Here is a 19,062-nt window from a genome sequence, read left to right on the forward strand (position 1 = left end):
ACTAAATGTAGCATTTTGCCCGAGTTTCAGATTACATGACCGGGATAAAAAGTCATTTAAGGTCAATGAACTTTTGCCATTTGGGGGGAATCGACATCGAAATTTTAACCAAGATTAAGTTTGTCAAATGTCATAACTTTGACAGTATATAGAAAACTTGCTCAGGGCCTATGTCTTCATTGTTCCTGTTTGACGAGATATATATTCCAGTTGTACTAAATCCTCCCGTTTTCAAGTTAATATGCACCAAATATATTTACTCGCACTTCGAGCTATCATTGTTTCATATAGTGACATATGCTTCTTTTTCCTGACTGCCCCATTTTAAGGTCTTAATATTAAACATTTCTTGTCCGTGCTTACGTTCGCATTAGTGAATTGTTGAAATATGTCTGCTCTTCATGAATTCCTAGAATCAGTCCGTAAAATGTCCATTTTTCTAATCTGAATATCAAAAATTTTCAGCTCGCGCTTCACGCTCGCATCATTTGGTAAGTGAAATACGTGAATTCTTATATACAGGCCTTAGATTTCCCCTCTTGAGGTCTGAATTTCTTAAATTTTCAGCTCGCGCTTCGCGCTCGCAATATTTCATTAGTTAGATGCGTTTGATAATCATGATTACAATGACTACAAAAAGTGCTTCATTAAGTTAAGATATAAGCTTAATTGGCACTCGCCTTAGACAAGCAAAAAAAAAGGTATTCGACCACAAATAAAGGATTTCGAACCAGAAAACAATTTGACAAGCAAAAAAAAGTTCTTCAAGTTCATAGGAGCGGGCAACTTGTGGCTCGTCAGGGATCAGCTGTGACTCGTCAGGGGGGCAGGGATGCGTCCCTTGCATGGGTTGTGACTCGTCAGGGGGGCAGTCCCTGTTTTGGGGCAGTATTATACAAAATTTTCAGCTCGCGCTTCGCGCTTGCATTATTTGTTTAGGGAGACAGGTACGTATCATGATTATGAAAATTTGCTTATAATGTCCCTTTTTAGGTCTGAATATTAAAAGATTTCAGATACAAATTCATTTAATGTCACTGTCCCTAAATATTTCTATTAGGTCAGTATACCTGGCAACTGAGCGAGCCTCGAGCAATCACTAAGTGACTCAAAATTATTGCTAGTGCCCCCCCCCCCAATGCTGTGACTTGTGACCCACGGTACGCCACTGATTGATGCCACAGTAATTATAAATTCCAACATGATGAAGTTGTTCGGTTGAGTCAGACAATCAACTCAGTGCTAAGTTCCACACACACCTTCATAAAGAAAAATGATATACCCCCTGCGCTATCACGGATAATATTGCTGTTAGTATTTAATAAGGAACTTCATTCTTTTCTTTTTTGTATCTACATGACAAGATACCTTAAAAAATTTGATTTACAAAACGTCAAAGCAAGTCAAATGTACAAAACTCCCAGTAACACCCACTGTTTCTCCTCTCTCTGCCCCACCCTTCCTCTCTTCATATCTACCCCCTCTTCCCTCCCTCTCTCTCTCTCTCCCTCTCTCACTCTCTCCCTCTATCCCCCCACTCTCTCTCCCTCTCTCTCCATCACTCCCCCCCCTCTTCATCACTGATTCGGCAAAGCGTTCTGCAAAATTTCAGCGTTATTTCTTGCAAATCAATACAATTTCATATCTGACCTTTATCTAACTAGGATATAAGACTACCGCACCCATCCTACATTAAGAGATAGTCAACCACTACATCATCGAAATGAACAGAGGGAGCAGATTTTCTTGCTTTCTGTTGTTTATTTTATGTATATATACATATATATATATACACACATATATATATACATGTATATATCTAGAGAATAAGATCAATTTAATGACATATCTACAATAATAAATGCAATGGTTCTTATTCTATTACAAGTCATATTTATACAAACTTTCATTATTATTTTATCTTTATTATCTCTCCTTTTATTATAAAATAAAGATCTTCACTATGACACCAATCTTTCAGGACATATTGCAAAGTTCATTCCAGTTTAGCTTTTTGGAGCTGCAAGAGGAATTATCGCATCAAGTAGGCTAATTGTAGATTGCAACCACTGTGCACCATTAACATGTAAAATTCGTTATGATTTAAATAAACGAATCTGTATCATCATACACTGTCTTATATTTTTAATATATGTCCAGTTTTATGCGTTTGCAATCCAAGTTAAGAATATGAACTTGATAAACAAATTCAGTAACCTATAAATGGAAATAGAACTCCCGGATGTCATAGAGCACACAACGAATCTCTTGTCATGATCAAATGGGCGATATGGACAATAGGATATCCTTGGCCTTTTAATCAGGAAACAATTTTTAAAAAATTATGCAATTTTGGTCAATCAATGATGACCAATCACTCTGTATTGAAAAAGACTAGGAGCAAGCCGTTAACTTTGATCGTGTGGTCCAGCGGTTAGAGCATTGAACTCATAATAGCAAGGTTGTGAGTTCGAATCCCAACTCTGCCATTGTCTCCACTTTGATAAAAAGGCCCGAGAGTGATATCTGTCGTCTATAACGTCAGCCAATAACACTGATTAACCTAGACGTAAAATGTTTCATAGGTAATTGGTTATATAGATGTACCAGCTTGGCGTTTACCAGCAAAATGCTGTCCTGCCGAGTTCCTACGGGAGTTACCACAAACAGAAATATAATCATATTAAAAGTTGTGATACGGAAGTTTGAAAACGGAAACCCATTCATCATACTCCGGGAGTGCGATGCTTTCTCTTCTTGATAAATGAGTCGCCATTACGCAACCATGGCTATACCATACCGTGTATATGAAAAAAAGAAAACGGCATTTAAGTTCGGAGCACTTAGATCTTCTTGATTCGGATTTGTCTCACGATTGGTCGGTAAACAAATATTATGAACAGACATACGCGAAAGCTGCGTCCTTGAACTTGAGTACAGATGAGACCATCTTAATATGAAAAGTCAATATATTGGGACTGGAGAACTGCATAATAAACTATGACAATCGCCAGAACAATAGATCCAATAATGAGACCGCTCAAGGACCATCTGAATGCACTCTGAGCAGCCTCTCTGGCGCCCTCATCGTCTCCTAGGTTGCGCTTGTTTCTCGCCTGGATAAAAAGTGTATGATAAAAGATAAATTTGTTTCCAGTAATATGATTTGATAAACGAATGAGTGAATGCAAAAGTAAGAGACTTAATGCATCAATCAATGAATTAAGTTGACTTCTTGATATGCACGAATGAACTGAATAATGAGTAAACATGGTAAATGGCATAGTATATGACAAAAATAAAAGATGGTGTGTCTGAAATAAATCGTGGCATGGAAAAGGAGGATGAATAAATAAGAGAGGAAGGACAGAAGAAATGAAACATCGAATAAATAATAAAAATGATGAAAAAATCACAGAAAGGGACGTACTAAATGACAAACGCAAGACCGAAAGAGAATTATAAGTCAGAATAATTTAAACCACTGAGATTGAACCTGCCATCTACTCCCGCATCTACTCCCGCATCTACTGCTTTCCGGGCAGCGACTTTCATGGCAGATTGAGCATGAGATCTTACACACATGCCGTAATGCCGAAAATGTGTTTACAAATTAAAATTTCCTCCTATTAATGCCTCTTATATCCGCTAATCTTTGTCCACGGCTGACTGCATTTGCATATTAATGAGTCAGAAAGAAGAGGATCGAGGGTCTTTGAATTCCAGTTCATCGTGACTTAGCCGTGAACTAGAATAGCCAGGTGGTTAAGTCGCTGCCCAGAAAGCATTAGATGGCAGGTTCGAATGCCACTGGTCACATATTTTTCTGACTTATGATTTTCATTACAGCTCGAACAAAATAATAAAAGTAATGCCAACAATGTGTTTACAAATTATCATCATTGTCAACATTATCGTCATCACCATTATCATCATGATCATCATTAACATCATCCTTATCATCATCATTATCAAAGCTATCATCATCGTAATCTTCTTCTTCCTCCTCATCATCATCACCATCATCCTTGATAGCACTTACCTCAGATGCTTTGACAATTCCCACAATGCCCAATGGTACGCAGAACAAGATTGTGACGATGACAGCAAATACAGTATAATCTCGAATAGGTTGCTGCGAGGGAGCCTGTCTGACAATTCCCTGGTTATGTGGAACATTCTAAATGGGGTGGGGGAAAGGTAATAATAATGATAGCCAATTTTTATAAAGCGCTTTTCCCAGAATGGCCCAAAGCGCGTTACAGCATGTTATAACCCCGGTCATTGGATTAATTTCAATCAAGCACGAAAAGTGCCTCCCTGGGGAGCATTCCTTGCATTCATCGCAGCCACATTATGGCGCTTGCAAAATCAAACATACAATATCTTTCGCATCCTACCGGGTACCCATTTAGCACCTGGGTCGAGAGTGGTAAGGACGCTAGACCGCGGTGGGATTCGAACACACGACCCAATGTTTACAAGGTGAGAGTCAGAACCACTACACCACGGCTCTTGATGATGAAGCCATAAGTTTTGGCATTCATAAAATCTCATTTTTTTTCTTTTTTGCAAAGGATATTTTGTTTTAGACAATAAAAGTTGATGAGCAAAATAGGAACCCGTTGCATAAACAAAACTTATGATTATGACAATGATGCCATTATCATGGTAACTATCATGAAAAAAAATGTGGTTTTAAATAGCTTTTGGCAATTTTTTTATAGAAGGAACTTTTTAAGCAACGAGGGCGGTGAGATTATTTTAGCGTGTACTAAGAGTTTATGCAGTGTGAATCTTTTATATCAGCAATGTCTAGCTAACTTATCATAGAGCTAAAGCATTGTAAAGTGAAATAAATTGAATTAACATAATACTACTATTTACACTAACAGTTGCAACAAACAGTTTATATTTTTTTTTATTACATTCATTTAGTATTTCAAATTAAAAACCAAAGTGAATAACAAAGAAAATGTATCTAAAATGAAAATGAAAAAACCTTTCATATCATTTTGGATTACATTGAGAAAGAAGAAAAGGAGCTTTATGAACACATAGTTGTGTGTGTTTTTATAAACGGCACTGTGTGGAAGATTACTTAAGTTTGTGCGTCCACCTTGCTTGATATTCTTGTGGAAACCATGTACCATATTTTGTTCTCCGACATGTTAAGAAAATGGGGTTGTAAAAAACGAAGAATTAATTTAATGAAATTAGTGTGCTATTAGTGACCTCTCTTTGTGCACGAAATTCCGTCAGATATAATTATTTATTTATTCCATACCATGAGAAAACAATAGATATCATTTTATATGAATTAATTTATGCAGTTTGACAGGATGTATTCAATGTTTTCTGAGAGTCAGCAAGCGATTTTATTAAGATGATTAAACCCTAATTCAAATGAGATTAAGGAATTCATGACGGTTGAAACAAGATATTCCAACTTACGTGATTCACTACAACAGCTGTGGGTTGTGCGGTATCGACTGATTGGTAAGAAGGCGGGGCTCCGGGTGTGACGTAATTCTGTTGAGGAGGGTAGCCAGAATAAACTGGGTATCCATTACCGGTAATGGGCATTTTCGTTTCGTTTGTTATATTTACTTCCGTGGCTGTAAAATATGAAATATTATAATATGCGTCACTTTTTATGGCATTTTATGGAAAAATATGACGTTTGAGATCAACTGATTGCACATGTTGAAGGGAATGCAAATAAGAATATAGAAACGATTTAAAGATATGGGATGGATAACAAGACACAAATAAAAAGAGCTATATTAAAGTTCTGAATTAAAATAAATGAATTAAAATGAATCAAAATCTAACTCTAAGACTCGATCTTTCATCAAGTTCATCTGTTTCATATTCTTAGTTAGGTGAAATTCCTTCCCCCAATATTGCCATTTCAATATATATAGAGGTATATTCTGCAAGATCAAGCATTATAGGTTAAAAGACATAGTAAATACATAAAAAGTATTAATATTAATTGAATCATTATCATCCCTATATTTAATGTTGTCATTTCAGTATTATCATTGAATTGATGTCATATACCAGCTGTTATCATTTCTAAGTCATTATAATTTTCTTTATTAATTAAACACAAATTTCATAAATATTCAGGTAAGAAGAAAGACGTGAACATTTGTAAGCAAATAAAATCCGCAGAAGTTGAATTTATTGCTTAGCTATGTCAGTAAATTGTGACCAGCTGTACTGCTATGACAGGTCGTGAAAAAAGTATGCGACATGAAATGTTTTTACGTTATTGAACCTAAATCAAGTTGAAACCTAAACATAATCAAGGTAAAGCAGTTGAATATTTCGTACCGAAAATTATTAAGAAACCACAGTTCCTTCAAATACAATTGTTCTTGAAACCGGGTATATGGAAGTGATATAATGAATGATACGTGAATAAATTGAATCACTAAGAAGCAATTTAATCAATTAGCTGAAATAGGAACCAAACTCTGTCACATTGTTTCAATAGTTTATCATTTTCACATATATCAACGAGAGTAATCTATAATAATGATTTTGTAAAAATACGAAAACGATACATTGACCCAAAATTAACATGGCTAAATTAAGATCTGTCGCAATAACAAGGAATTCAAAGTCTATCTACTTACTGGCCATTCTGAAAATATAACAATCTTTTTTAACTGCTTAAGGAACGCCTGCACTCTCGGATTGATCTTCTAAAGTGAATGAAAATGTTCGGAAGGCATTCTAATTTATAAACCTTTTTTTTCATTCTGTCACTTGCATCATCTCCATAATTATATTCTTCCATGGACTCATGACGTCATGGATAGGTCTATGTAAATCGCAAGCAAAATTTACAAAAGATATTCCATTCCTACATTTCCGGGAAACAGGAGGCGAACTCGGATAGCAATGTTAACAAAACCTGGCACAATTTCAAATAGGGGTCGAATACAGCAATCCGTGTTCATGTAACGTCAACTTGGTCATGGCATATGGAATCTTATCCGGTTCAGTTAAAATGTCAACTTGGCATAGATCAAGGGGGCACAGGGGCGTGTGCAGCTCCCCTCCCCATCGGCTCAAGTTTACAGAATTAGTGTTAACCACCCTGTGATTGGTAGTGTACTCCCAATTACAAATACAATTGCATGGTGATCTATTCAATGTCTGACCCTTTCTTAAAAAGAAACAAATAAATCGAGACAGTCCTGTAAAATTTCGACTTCACTCATTGAATAACAAAGCAGTATATATTGTATAAACACATATGATTTGATTTTGCGACTTGGATTACCCCCCCCCCCCCCCTTTCCGAAAAAAAATGTTCCTTTCCTCTCACATATACATATGAAAATAATTTTTCGTAGGCAAGGTAGGGGTGTCACAATTCCCAAAACAACCTGCTAACCCAAGTCATACCGTTTTATATACACTCTTAAAATGGTTTGGCAAAATAGGAACAACTTTTAACCAACCCTGTGCAACATACGGTCCACAAAACGAATCTGTCCAAATTGGGCACTAAAAATGATAATTGGTTAATAGATTTGCTTAATGTGAATAATTGCCCACGATATTTTTTTTTAAACCACCATTTTAAATATGTAATCAAAAATGTCAAGGTTTCCCTATTTTGCCCTCAAGGTCTATCACTCACATACAAATAAATTAACATGAGGTTACAGATTCCAGCCACTAAAACTCGCGATTCGCTTTTTGGGGGTGAGGGGGATATACATGTGATTTTATTCATCTTGTCAACAACCCAACCCCTCCCTCCCCACTTCCTCTGCCCCTGCCCCAAAACACCTGATAAACAGGCGCATACGCAAGGGGGTTTGGGGGTTCAAACCCCCTCCCCCCCCCCTTTCGTTTCCTTTCGTTTCCTTTTTTTTTTTGTTGCTTGTCTCCCCAGAGGTCGGTCTGGTAGACGCACGGTACCCCTACATAATAATGTATGACGCAAGAAATTGTAAGGACAAAAAGAGGGCGGATTCCCCCCCCCCCCCTGCTCATCACTTTTTAGAGACTGGGCGGGAGATTAAAAAAAAATCAGCTCGAAACCCCCCCCCCCCTTTCAAAAATCCTGCGTACGCGCCTGCTGATAAATATATATATATATATATATATCAAGAATGCCATCGATTTGATCCCGTACACATGGTACATAAATCGGTCACACTTCGTAATTCCGAATGTTCTTTATTCCGAAGGTTCGTAATTCCGAAACACGTAAATTGCCAATACCTCGATGTTCGTTAATCCGAAAACGTAAAAGGGTTCGTTAATCCGAACATTTGTAGCGTTATTCCGAAGGTCATGAAGGTTCGGAAGGTTCGATAAAACACGTAAATTGCCTATACCTCGATGTTCGTTAATCCGAAAACGTAAAAGGGTTCGTTAATCCGAACATTTGTGGCGTTATTCCGAAGGTTCGGAAGGTTCGATAATCCCAAAACGAAATGAGGTTCGTTGTTCCGAAGGTTCGTTTATCCGAAAACGAAATAAGGTTCGTTGTTCATTTCGTTTTCGGACTAACGAACCTTCGGAATTACGAACCATCGGAAATACGATGTATGCGCATAAATCATGGTACCATGCACTACTGACCTCATGTGGTTTTAAAATTCAGTTCATACCACTGTATCTCATCTTCGGAATGGCAATATTCTCACCGATCCACCCGGATTTTCACTATCACATCCGATTTTCAAACTATCGTCTTATCCGCCCAATGAAGAGGATTTGAAGGTGGAAGAAATAACAGCTCAATAGAGTCCCCACATCCGTCTATAGGTCAATAATGTTGTTTTTATCGGAAGAGGAAAAATCAGACAAGTACATGAGAGAAAGTACATTAGACAAAATTGGAGAAATGCTTTGATATTTCATAAGTTTAAAAATAAATCGCGATACCCATGGAAACTTCAAAATGGCCGCATAGGTGATGTCATATAATGATGTAAGGAAAGGACTGCTCTCCAATTGTCGCTTTTTTCCAAAATATTTATTTCAACTTTTTTGTTCAATGAAGATATTAAGCATTATGCTCCATTAGTTATGTTTGGATTACTGCCCAAGGGGGAATAGTTTACGTGAGAGAAAACCACAAATCCTATTTAAAAAAATAAGTACATGGCCTATGGGAATGTTGTTCTTCCCACTTGTCATAATATATTTACCCAGTTGCCAATTTGACATTTGTATAGTTTTAGGGATCTCAATTTTAAAATAATCCTAACTGTCATACAAATTGCGTTGCGGGACAATTTTATTTTTTACGACGGGGGTAAATGTCTCTTCCAAAACAACCAGCGTCATAGAAGTCTATTTCAGTCATTGAGCGAAAAGAGTCTATTGATAAGTTTACACCGCCAACGCCGGTGTTAAACTATTGATGGTGTCGATCAGTACTGTTAGATCAACACCCATTCGGTTATTCACATAATCCATCATGTCCATGGTGTAAACTTAAGTGCTTTAGGCTGTGGTCCAATTAGAACTCCGACCGATATTTTTCTTAACACCATACTTTAAATAGTCTAGAATCGGAGTCTTAGGCATAATGTAAAATATGATAGAGTAGCAGATTTTTTATATGATCAATATATACATTATTCTCGTCGGAGCGCTATATGATCATGATATTTTGAAGGCGGTGTACGTGATAGCAGGCGGGTTTTACATAAAGCTGTTCGTAAGTTACGATTGAATTTACCCACGACTGCAGGCGCGTAGCCAGGGGCGGTGGGGTGGTCGCCCCCCCCCCTCCCCTCCCCCCAAAAAATGAAATTCAGAGTTTCAACACCATTCACGGGAAGGAAGGAATATGGCCTATACACGTCTTCTACTCTGTTTTGCGACTTGAGTGAACTTCAGTTAACGAAATTCAAATCAAATCTGATGTGACCAAGGTAGGCATTTTATACCACTTCTGTTTTTAAATTTTACAAAGTGTGTTAATTTCCGCGCTTCGAGCGGTAAGAGGAATTATTTCATTCTTAATCAAGCTCATTATTTCTTTTGAGAACAATTTTGTTTAATCACAGCAATTCAATTGAATTCGAGTTGATATAAGGGTACTAGAGACGCATGAGAATTTGATGATATATCAAAAACTTCGCGCTCCGCGAGGGAGGGGGAACCTCCCCCTTCCCTGCACCCCCCCCCCCCCCGGGTAGCTCACTCGCGCGCTCTGTAAATGTTGGCACCAAAGGTTGGCACCTTTGGTTGGCACACTCCAAAACTAAATCCTGGCTACGTGGTTGCACGACTAGTGACCCTTTCTTGTAGTACATGATATATCCCAATGAAGCTGACGTACCACTTAAGAACATGTTCCAGTCGTGCATAAAGTCGTGCGAAACTTTACAATAGCTTTATGAAAAAATGAAACACCTACCAGGAGAGTGAGATAAAATTGGGAAGAGATAGGGAGAGGGTGAAGCGGGATGAGGTTGGGGGAGAAGTGAGAGTAAAAGAAAAACCGAATTGGCGACACGACATTTGCTCTGGCGAAAATTGCTCCTTGCTTTATGCGTCTAAGATAATAGGGTTATAGGGTTGCAATAGGGTGTAATGTTAGGTTTAGTGTTAGGTTTAGGATAGGGTGTAGTGTTAAATCCAGGGTTGAAGTTGGTCATTCCATTAATGTGTGGAATTTGAAGTGGAGCAATTGTCGCCGGAGCAATGGCGTTATGTGCCAATAATTTCTAGGGGGCCACTTAGATAAGGCGTATCGGGCAAAATTTATAATAAAAGAAATAATATATTGATAATGTTTATTACAAACAGCTAAATTTGTGATAAATTTTGACATAATATTCAGAAAATGATATATTATTTCAACCTTCTCTTTTTCCTCTTCTTTCCTTTTCTCCTTTTGGGGAGGGGCATTATCGCACAGATGGCACTCGTCAGGGGAACTCGACGGAGAACGATCCATGAAAAAATCCTTTCTTCATTTTTCCTTATACAGTGCGTATCAAAAAAAAGTTTACACTTTGAAAAAGCTCTGGGAATTAAAAAATATAACACATGCGGGTAATTTTTTCACATATATTCTTGGGTTTGGGTCTCATCTATCCAATGAAAGTAAAAGTTTTGACAGAATGTTACACTTGAGTGAGCACTGTCCATTTTTGTAAAGCTCGCAGAAATCTGTTTGCACAGAAATACTCGTTATCACGCAGTGTCAAGGGGAAAGGGCGAAATCAAACTTGCCCTGCGATACATTTTTCCTACATTTCCCTTGCACTTTAGTCAATTAAGATAAAACAGATACATTCAAGCATTTTTAAACCAACACTTAGTAAGCACAACTTTTACCCTTTTTGTGCCAGCTGGATCTGAGGACATAACTGAATCTGAACAAAAGTTTATATCAGACATCTCCAGCCTTTTTTCACAAAGTTTTTATTATTCAAATTGGGTTGACATTTAATTTTTCATTTAATATTTGTTTCTCCACACTTTTTCCAATCTTGACAATGATTAAGAAATGAAAATCAAGCCTAATTCATTTTATGTAAATCACAGCTCAGTGTTAATCAAATATCGTCTTGATGGCCTTGGTGTGTGGAGGAGTGGGGGGGGGCGCAATGCACTCTTTGAAGTGTATTGGGCAAGGAAACAACTTAAAAGAGGTCAAAGACATCTCGAAATCAATTTCACTTGCTTAATTCTACGTGTTCTTCATGATAAAAGTTTACTTTTATTCGCATAGCTATTTCAGAGTTCTGCGCAAATCATTTTTCACAAACTTTTCAAAAGTAAGTGGTGCTCACTCAAGCGGAAATATTTTTCGATAGTTATATCGTCATTTGCTTAAATGGATCTGTACCAATGTTGAAATGTGGAAAAATCTTCAGGATATTACAAATGTATAATTTTACACGATTTTTTCAAAGTGTAAACTTTTTTTTGATACGCACTGTAAAGACCCAAACCCAAAAAGTGATAAAGATTCCATATTAAAATTTTCATTTCAAATTGATACAAATAATAACACGATGAAATTCATAAGAAGTACTTTACTGATTAGTGTTATCTTTCGTGGTTATTCAATGTACATGACTGATTTAAATTGGTGAAGTGCCGTTGTTTTTTTAATCACATTTCATTCTAGTTTGGGTCCCTTATTTGCTTCCCCATGCTTGTTTACAATTTAGTTTTAGATTGAGTGATTCGTTAAAAATTTCACGCTGACTTCGACAATACAATTGTCCTTAAGCTTGTGCTTCTTTTCAAAATTGGAAACTGAGAATAATCCAGAAGATATTGTTTCCAGTCGACGATTGAAACTTGATATCTGAAAACTAAAACAGCATTCGTGCACTGTCATATCAGGGAGGGGGGCTTAAGAGAACACCCTTCCTGGTACGACTATCACAACAACTACATCAACAATACAAAACAGAAAAGAGACGAAAATAGAGACAAAATTTGTAAAGTTACCTTAACACTTCTGTTTTAATACGCAAAAGCGCCCCCATGCGCTGACAAATATCGCACATTTACATGACAGCACCCTTATTCTATTACCCCTCCCCCCCACACACACACACTGTCTGCTGGGCAAACCCTTCACTCGAGTTTACGGGTCTGACTGTGTAGCCTACAATGCCTTGTGTACTGAAGGCCTGAATTGAAACAGCAAGTTTTGTATATGCTAGTCTTTGCGTGGAGGCACACTTGTTGATGAAAGTTTCAATCAGGGTCTGTGCCTGCAGACTACACACACACACCCTCACTTTCTCTCCCTCTCTCTCTCTCTCTCCCTCCCGCTCTATTCCTCAAGTAGAGCTCTCTCACCTCCCCCTACATGACACCCACTGTATTTCTCATTAACAAATAGTATTTTCAAAATAGGATATGTTTTATGAAATTAATATCATGACTATAAAGCAGACATATTGACATATTACACACACTATGTATAATGAGAGATTATACTTTTAAATTTTGTTATATTTCTTTTCCAATAATTACAGAATCGAATATTTTTCAATACGGTAATATACACATTAACGAATGCAGATACAAATACAATATAGCAAAATGTCACATAAACACGACCGACCATTTTTCGATCGGCATACTGGACATTTGCAATTAATAGGAAAGCAACATTCTAAGCAGGTATAGGGTCCATGCAGAACATAAAGAATTCAATTTATTAGTGGATTATCGCGGGTCATCCGAGTGAAATTTAAACCAGTATTCTTGATGAATCTCCTGGCATGCCTGGCTTGTCTTACAGTTCGCCATTGTGACGAATCGCGCCACGATTGAAACGGCGATCTTAATCGTGGAGTAATCGTAGTATCTTATCAGAACGTACCAGATCATATCAAATCAGTCGAGGCAATCGTATTGAACGTAGAAAAAATTTGAATGGTTCAAAAATTTTCGCGATAAGTTTCGAAAGTCCAATCGTGGTGTTCGTAACTGGTCGTGGGAGCGAGGTACTATAATCTAGCTCGATTTCATCAATTTGATCGATTTGATGTTGATAACCATTTACACATCGTCAGATCGTCAGTTCAATGCTCATAGTATTTCCAGGTACACATGTCACTTCCTTCCATCAATCACAAGTATATCACGATAATCCTTTTCATAGACTCCATGGTTGATCGTGGTGGTTTATTTACAGATCTCAACGCAGTGATTTATTCATTATACCCCAATGAGTACAAAATAATATATTCCAATCAACGCGGATAAGATGCATCCACAGAGTATCCCAGCTATGGCGAAGCCTAGGGCACAGCGAGACGAAGAACGAGCACCATCGTCATCTCCAAACAGTTGCTTGTCCTGTGCCTGTAAAGGTGAACAAGTAAAAAAAATACATTTTAATACCCTGAATTTTCAACATATTCAATTGAAGCAAATATCTATTGTCCGTAATCATTTGATAATTTTAGCAAGAGTTTCAGGATAAAAATCCAACGAAACATCATTTTCAAATAAATAATAATTCATTTCAAATATCTGACATGACAAAAACAATAAAGTCTAACTAAATGCCAGATAATAAGATATAAATAAAATTCGAAAACAAATGCAGCTTGAAAGAGATAAAATATGTATCCTACCAACACCCCCCCCCCTAAATGAGAATAAATAATTCAATAAATAAGTAAGTAAATAGACAAAGAAAAGTAAATGAATAAATGAATACATAAGTTAAAAATGAATGAGCAAATTATCAAATAAATGAATAAATCAAGGTAAATAAGATAGATATTAATCAAATTCAATTAAAAACTCTCACTATTCATATGTGACATCTTTTTTAATTTTGATTGTTGAGATGTAACTATCAAATCAGTTTTTCCTACACTCTAAAAAATGAAGTGCTAATTTAGCTCTTAAAGAGCGTGTATAGTGACTGCACTTCGGAGTGCTGATTTGTTTAGTTCAAATTTGAACTAAACAAATCAGCACTCCGAAGTGCAGTCATTATACACGCTCTTTAAGAGCTAAATTAGCACTTCATTTTTTAGAGTGTATAAGTTAATCTGAAGGCCCAGATCCTCTGTTATTGCGATTCTCATATCTTGCATAAAGTGCATAATGCAGTGTTAACTCAGGGACCGCGGCCCCAGCCCCCAGCTTCCACGTCCCCTGTAATCACTATGTACTGAGACTGGCTCTTATTTGACAAAGACATAATCTTAGGAGTCTAGTTTCACTCTAGTCCTGTTATCGGTTGACGTGTCAAAAATAAGTCTGTATCTGCATGATAAACTAGAGTGGTGAATCTGTTTAATGTCAATATTATTTGTTGTGTTACTTTTTCTTGTGTGTATCGAACCCACAACTCACTCTTGAATTCATGAAATAGGCAATTAGACCAAACGGGAGACAACAACAGAATGTGACCATCAGAGCGAGGCGGGAATAGTCAGGAATGTCCGGTCTGGGAGCTCCCGAAAACGCCTTGGTTGACCGAGGTGCAGTCTGGTGAATAAAACAATTTAAAATATCAAAAATTCAATCAAATTAGATATAAAACTTGCGGATAGGCGATTGTGCCTTCGAAATCCTAAATCAATGATGTGTCTCCATTATGGTGAAATAAGTTGCGGCAATAAATAACTAATGCACTTGTTTAATCAGTTGTCAATCCCATTGTTTAAGTTCTTGGTTTAAATTTTTTGAGAAAAAAAGCGATTTCATATAATAAAATACGAAAGAAAATGTGGTTATATGACATCATCAGCCCACCTAATGATTATTCATGAAGACATGCCTAAAACTGTTTCACCGAAATAATGCAAATCTTTAAAATTCAATAACTTTGTTTTTTTCTTATCCGATTTTGATGAAATTTTCATCATTTTGCTTTGTGAAAGTTACTCTATTTACTGAAATAGAAGTATTTCCAGCCTGTACCATCTCTTTAATACAAATCCGACGAAAATAACTGCATATGCAACGACAGTGCTAATACCATTTCTCCGTTTTTTCATCAATAAAGTTTACTTATATGGGGTTAAATGATTAGCCATATTTCATGCCCAACTGATGCAAAATATGATTGAATATACTGCTCAAAATCAATACTGATGAAATTTAATCCTTTATCGAAATATTTACATACACACATATGAAGTTTTTATATCATACAGAAATCCGAGACGAATCATCATCAACTTTATTGCATATTAATTTTTGCTTGCTTTATTTGTGTATTCTTATGCTACTATTCCAACCAAGCATGAGTGCCGTTTTGAGCGGCAATGTTGTTGATTACTACTTATAATTCAATTATTCCACTTACGTGTACAACTGTCACCTGTGGTTGTGGGGGCTGGATCGGGATATGATTGGTCGATTGTGCGTACGAAGGCGGAGCTCCGCTCTGTACCCCATGTCCTTGTGTGTATCCATTTAATGCTTGATCTCCTGGTGACGTGTGCATCAACGCTTGTTGTGAATCTAACCTCACCTCCACCATGCCAAGATGCTGCTTCTCTGCTTCAGACATTTGAACCTCTGTGGCTAAATATCGAACAGAAAAAATATCGGTTTCATAATCAATTTCAGTTCAATGTGTGTTATATTTCCAAACCAGTAATATGACATCGCATACATTCTTAATTCCTAAGGTTCGGATATTCCGAAGGTTCGTTAGTCCGAAAACGAAAAGAGGTTCGTAGTAGTTCCGAAGATTCGTTAGTCCGAAAAAGAAGTGAGGTATGTAATTCCGAAGGTTCGTTAATCCGAAAACGAAAAGAGGTTCGTAATTCCGAAGGTTCGTTAGTCCGAAAACGAAATGATTAACGAACCTTATTTCGTTGTCGGATTAACGAACCTTCGGAACAACGAGTCTTATTTCGTTTTCGGATTAACGAACCTTCGGAACAACGAGCCATATTTCGTTTTCGGATTAACGAACCTTCGGAACATCGAACCTTATTTCGTTTTCGCATTATCGAACCTTCGAAATAACGCCACAAATGTTCTGATTAACGAACCTTTTTACGTTTTCGGATTAACGAACATCGAGGTATAGGCAATTTATGTTTTCGGAATTACGAGCCAGATCAGGATGTTTAGACAATTTATGTTTTCGGAATTATGAAGTGTAAGCATATGACATTGGGGAATGATAAATAATTTTACAGTCACATTAATGATCATTCCAAACATACCGGTCCTACACAGAGGGGTATAAGGACTGGGATCAAGCTTCACTCCTTTGATGCTATGCTCAACACCGCCGATAAGTTGCGCGCTAATCTATATTGTCAGGAGGCTAGATATCAGAAAAGGTGTTAAAATAGGTGTTGAATAACTCATCAGGAAATTGGATCATGGCATCTATTGGTTATAATCTTTAAATGATTTCTCATCAAGTTTCAGATGTGAAATGAGTTTCACGAGCGAAATTCGAAATTCCATACTATTTTATATTCAAAGAAAAAAAAGCACAGACACAAGCAAAATACCTTAACATCGAATATTGGAAAGCATCGATTAACATGACGGGACCTTAAAATGTATGCAAATTTTTAATGGAATATACTAAAATATTGAATTTGTGTAAGGATCATCGGATGGGCATAGTGCTAAACTTGAGAACTGTTTGGTGTTTTATTTATAACACAAGCCATTCATGAGCTTCATGATTATTCTGCAATTTAACCAATATATTTATGAATTTGACACTGGTACTGAGCTTCTGAAGAAAAAAAATCACCGCAGCAGGAAAACAGCTTTCCGCGTGGAAGTTCAATACCAGGTAACATGCATGTTAAGTATCCCATTTTACGCTTTGAGACCATGAATGTCTTTTGAATGAATTAAAATAGAGAGTCAAAAGGGGCCTAAGCTTTCGATCCTAGCAGAATCTTCGTCGGAGGCAAAATGACCAATAAATTAAAAGAGTTACAACTCCTTCCTAAAAACTGCCTGCCTGTACCAGCTTGTGATCATTCTGGAGTCTTTTCTTTCTTAAAATATCATACCTGTACTCCTAATAATTAAAGCATTATTTGGAGGTTTGGATGAATATAACAATGTATATAAATATTTCTAATCCATATAGGCCATAGATTTAAAGATTTGTTCACAGGTTCAGTCCGGTTCAGATTTCCATTTGACATGGTAAATATGATCAGATTAAACACCGTCATGCGATTAAAATCAACAAAACGATAGACACATATAAAAGATGAGACGATAATGAGACAAATAAGTAAATTGTCTCTAAATGTAAAAATAAATGTGTTTGGATTATAAAACCATAATAATCGGCTAAAAGAAATGAAAATCTGTACAAAGTTTTGAAATAGAAATCAGATATTAGCGTACTTTGAAATTATGATGATACTTACATGCCATTTTGGTGATATTTTGTCGCGTTTTAAACTTCTGCTTTGAAGCTCTTTAGAACACTTGACAATGAAGTGCTTGAGATTTTTAAGGTATAATGATACAGGTTCATTTCATATCTTCATTTATAGTGCGAATAACGATAATCGTTGGCCAAAAGACACCACAATTGTGACGGAACGGCGCGCCGAGGCGTAGTATATCCGCATCCTCGTGGTCTTTCTTCGAACTTCGGATTCGCGCCTACACTTTCATGACTTCTGTCAAGTGCAGGCTTTCCTTTCGGTTTCCCGTTCCTTGTACAGGACGATGGAATATAACGTGACAATAAACCAAATATGGTAAGATGCTAAAGATTCCCTATTATTTCTTTACAGGATGGTTTTAATTTAAAATATTCATACTGCTAGCAAGCATAATTTCTTTGGCCGCGACTACTGCTGGTTAGCATGCTAAGTTAGAACTTTTAAGAATAAGTATTTAAAAAAAACTCTGCATGATAACCTTATTATCTTCAAACAAATATTTTCGATCTTCACTCGCATGTAATTCATTTTTTTTACTGTATTTGGGCACTTTGCTAGCAGGGACGGCGATCCTCAGAGCTGGGGACCCAGTCCCCCCCCCCCCCACACACACACATACACTTTTGAAGCACTGAAAAAGTGTCCTTTTTATGCAAGAAAAATGCCCCCCTCTCGAAAGTGTACTGTGCCCCTTTCACCTGAGGAGCCGTGTAAGGTGTTACCAGGTGCCCTTTTTTCGAATAAGTGCCAATTTTTAGTTTAAAGCCAAATACCCCCTCTCGAGTGTGTTCTCTGCCACTTTAACCTGAGAAGGACCCAATCTATGTGTTAGAGAGTGCCGTTTCTCGAATCTTTGCCACTTTTACCTTTAAAAAATCCACCTCACGAACGTGTTCTGTGCCCCTTTCACCTGTAAGAAGGACCCGTTTTCTGTGTGAGCAAGTGCAGCCTTGCCCTGTTGTAAGTGCCCTTTCTGGAATCAGTGCCCCTTTTTATCCAAGAAAGGTGCCCCTCATGAACGTGCTCTGTGCCCCTTTCACCCGAGAAGGACCAGTTTTATGTGTGAGCAAGTGCCCCCTTCCCTTCTTGTGCCCTTTCTCGAATCAGTGCCCCCTTTTTACAAAAAAGTTCCCTTCACGAACGTGTTTTGTGCCCTTTGAGAAGGACCAGATTTATGTGT

At 37.1% G+C, this 19,062-nt stretch overlaps 2 protein-coding genes across 3 annotated transcripts; both read right to left on the reverse strand.

Moving 5' to 3' along the window:
• Positions 1–2,609: 2,609 nt before the first annotated feature.
• On the reverse strand, positions 2,610–6,826 carry LOC121427167. Its single transcript, XM_041623429.1, has 4 exons — positions 6,648–6,826; positions 5,455–5,618; positions 4,043–4,180; positions 2,610–3,116 (listed from the first exon to the last, which is right to left on the reverse strand). Exons 1-4 carry the CDS (start codon positions 6,652–6,654, stop codon positions 2,952–2,954), a joined length of 474 nt encoding a protein of 157 aa, XP_041479363.1. The 5' UTR covers positions 6,655–6,826; the 3' UTR covers positions 2,610–2,951.
• A 5,934-nt stretch (positions 6,827–12,760) lies between these two features.
• On the reverse strand, positions 12,761–18,095 carry LOC121428195. 2 transcript variants are annotated; one of them, XM_041624801.1, is made up of 4 exons: positions 17,859–18,095; positions 15,815–16,020; positions 14,842–14,976; positions 12,761–13,833 (listed from the first exon to the last, which is right to left on the reverse strand). In XM_041624801.1, exons 1-4 carry the CDS (start codon positions 17,863–17,865, stop codon positions 13,687–13,689), a joined length of 495 nt encoding a protein of 164 aa, XP_041480735.1. In that variant the 5' UTR covers positions 17,866–18,095; the 3' UTR covers positions 12,761–13,686. The 2 variants fall into 2 exon arrangements, with proteins under 2 accessions (XP_041480735.1, XP_041480734.1); XM_041624800.1 differs by having other exon boundaries at positions 15,800–16,020; positions 17,859–18,090.
• Positions 18,096–19,062: the final 967 nt, after the last annotated feature.

Source organism: Lytechinus variegatus, chromosome 14, assembly GCF_018143015.1.
Source record: "Lytechinus variegatus isolate NC3 chromosome 14, Lvar_3.0, whole genome shotgun sequence".
Classification (NCBI taxonomy): Eukaryota; Metazoa; Echinodermata; class Echinoidea; order Temnopleuroida; family Toxopneustidae; genus Lytechinus; species Lytechinus variegatus.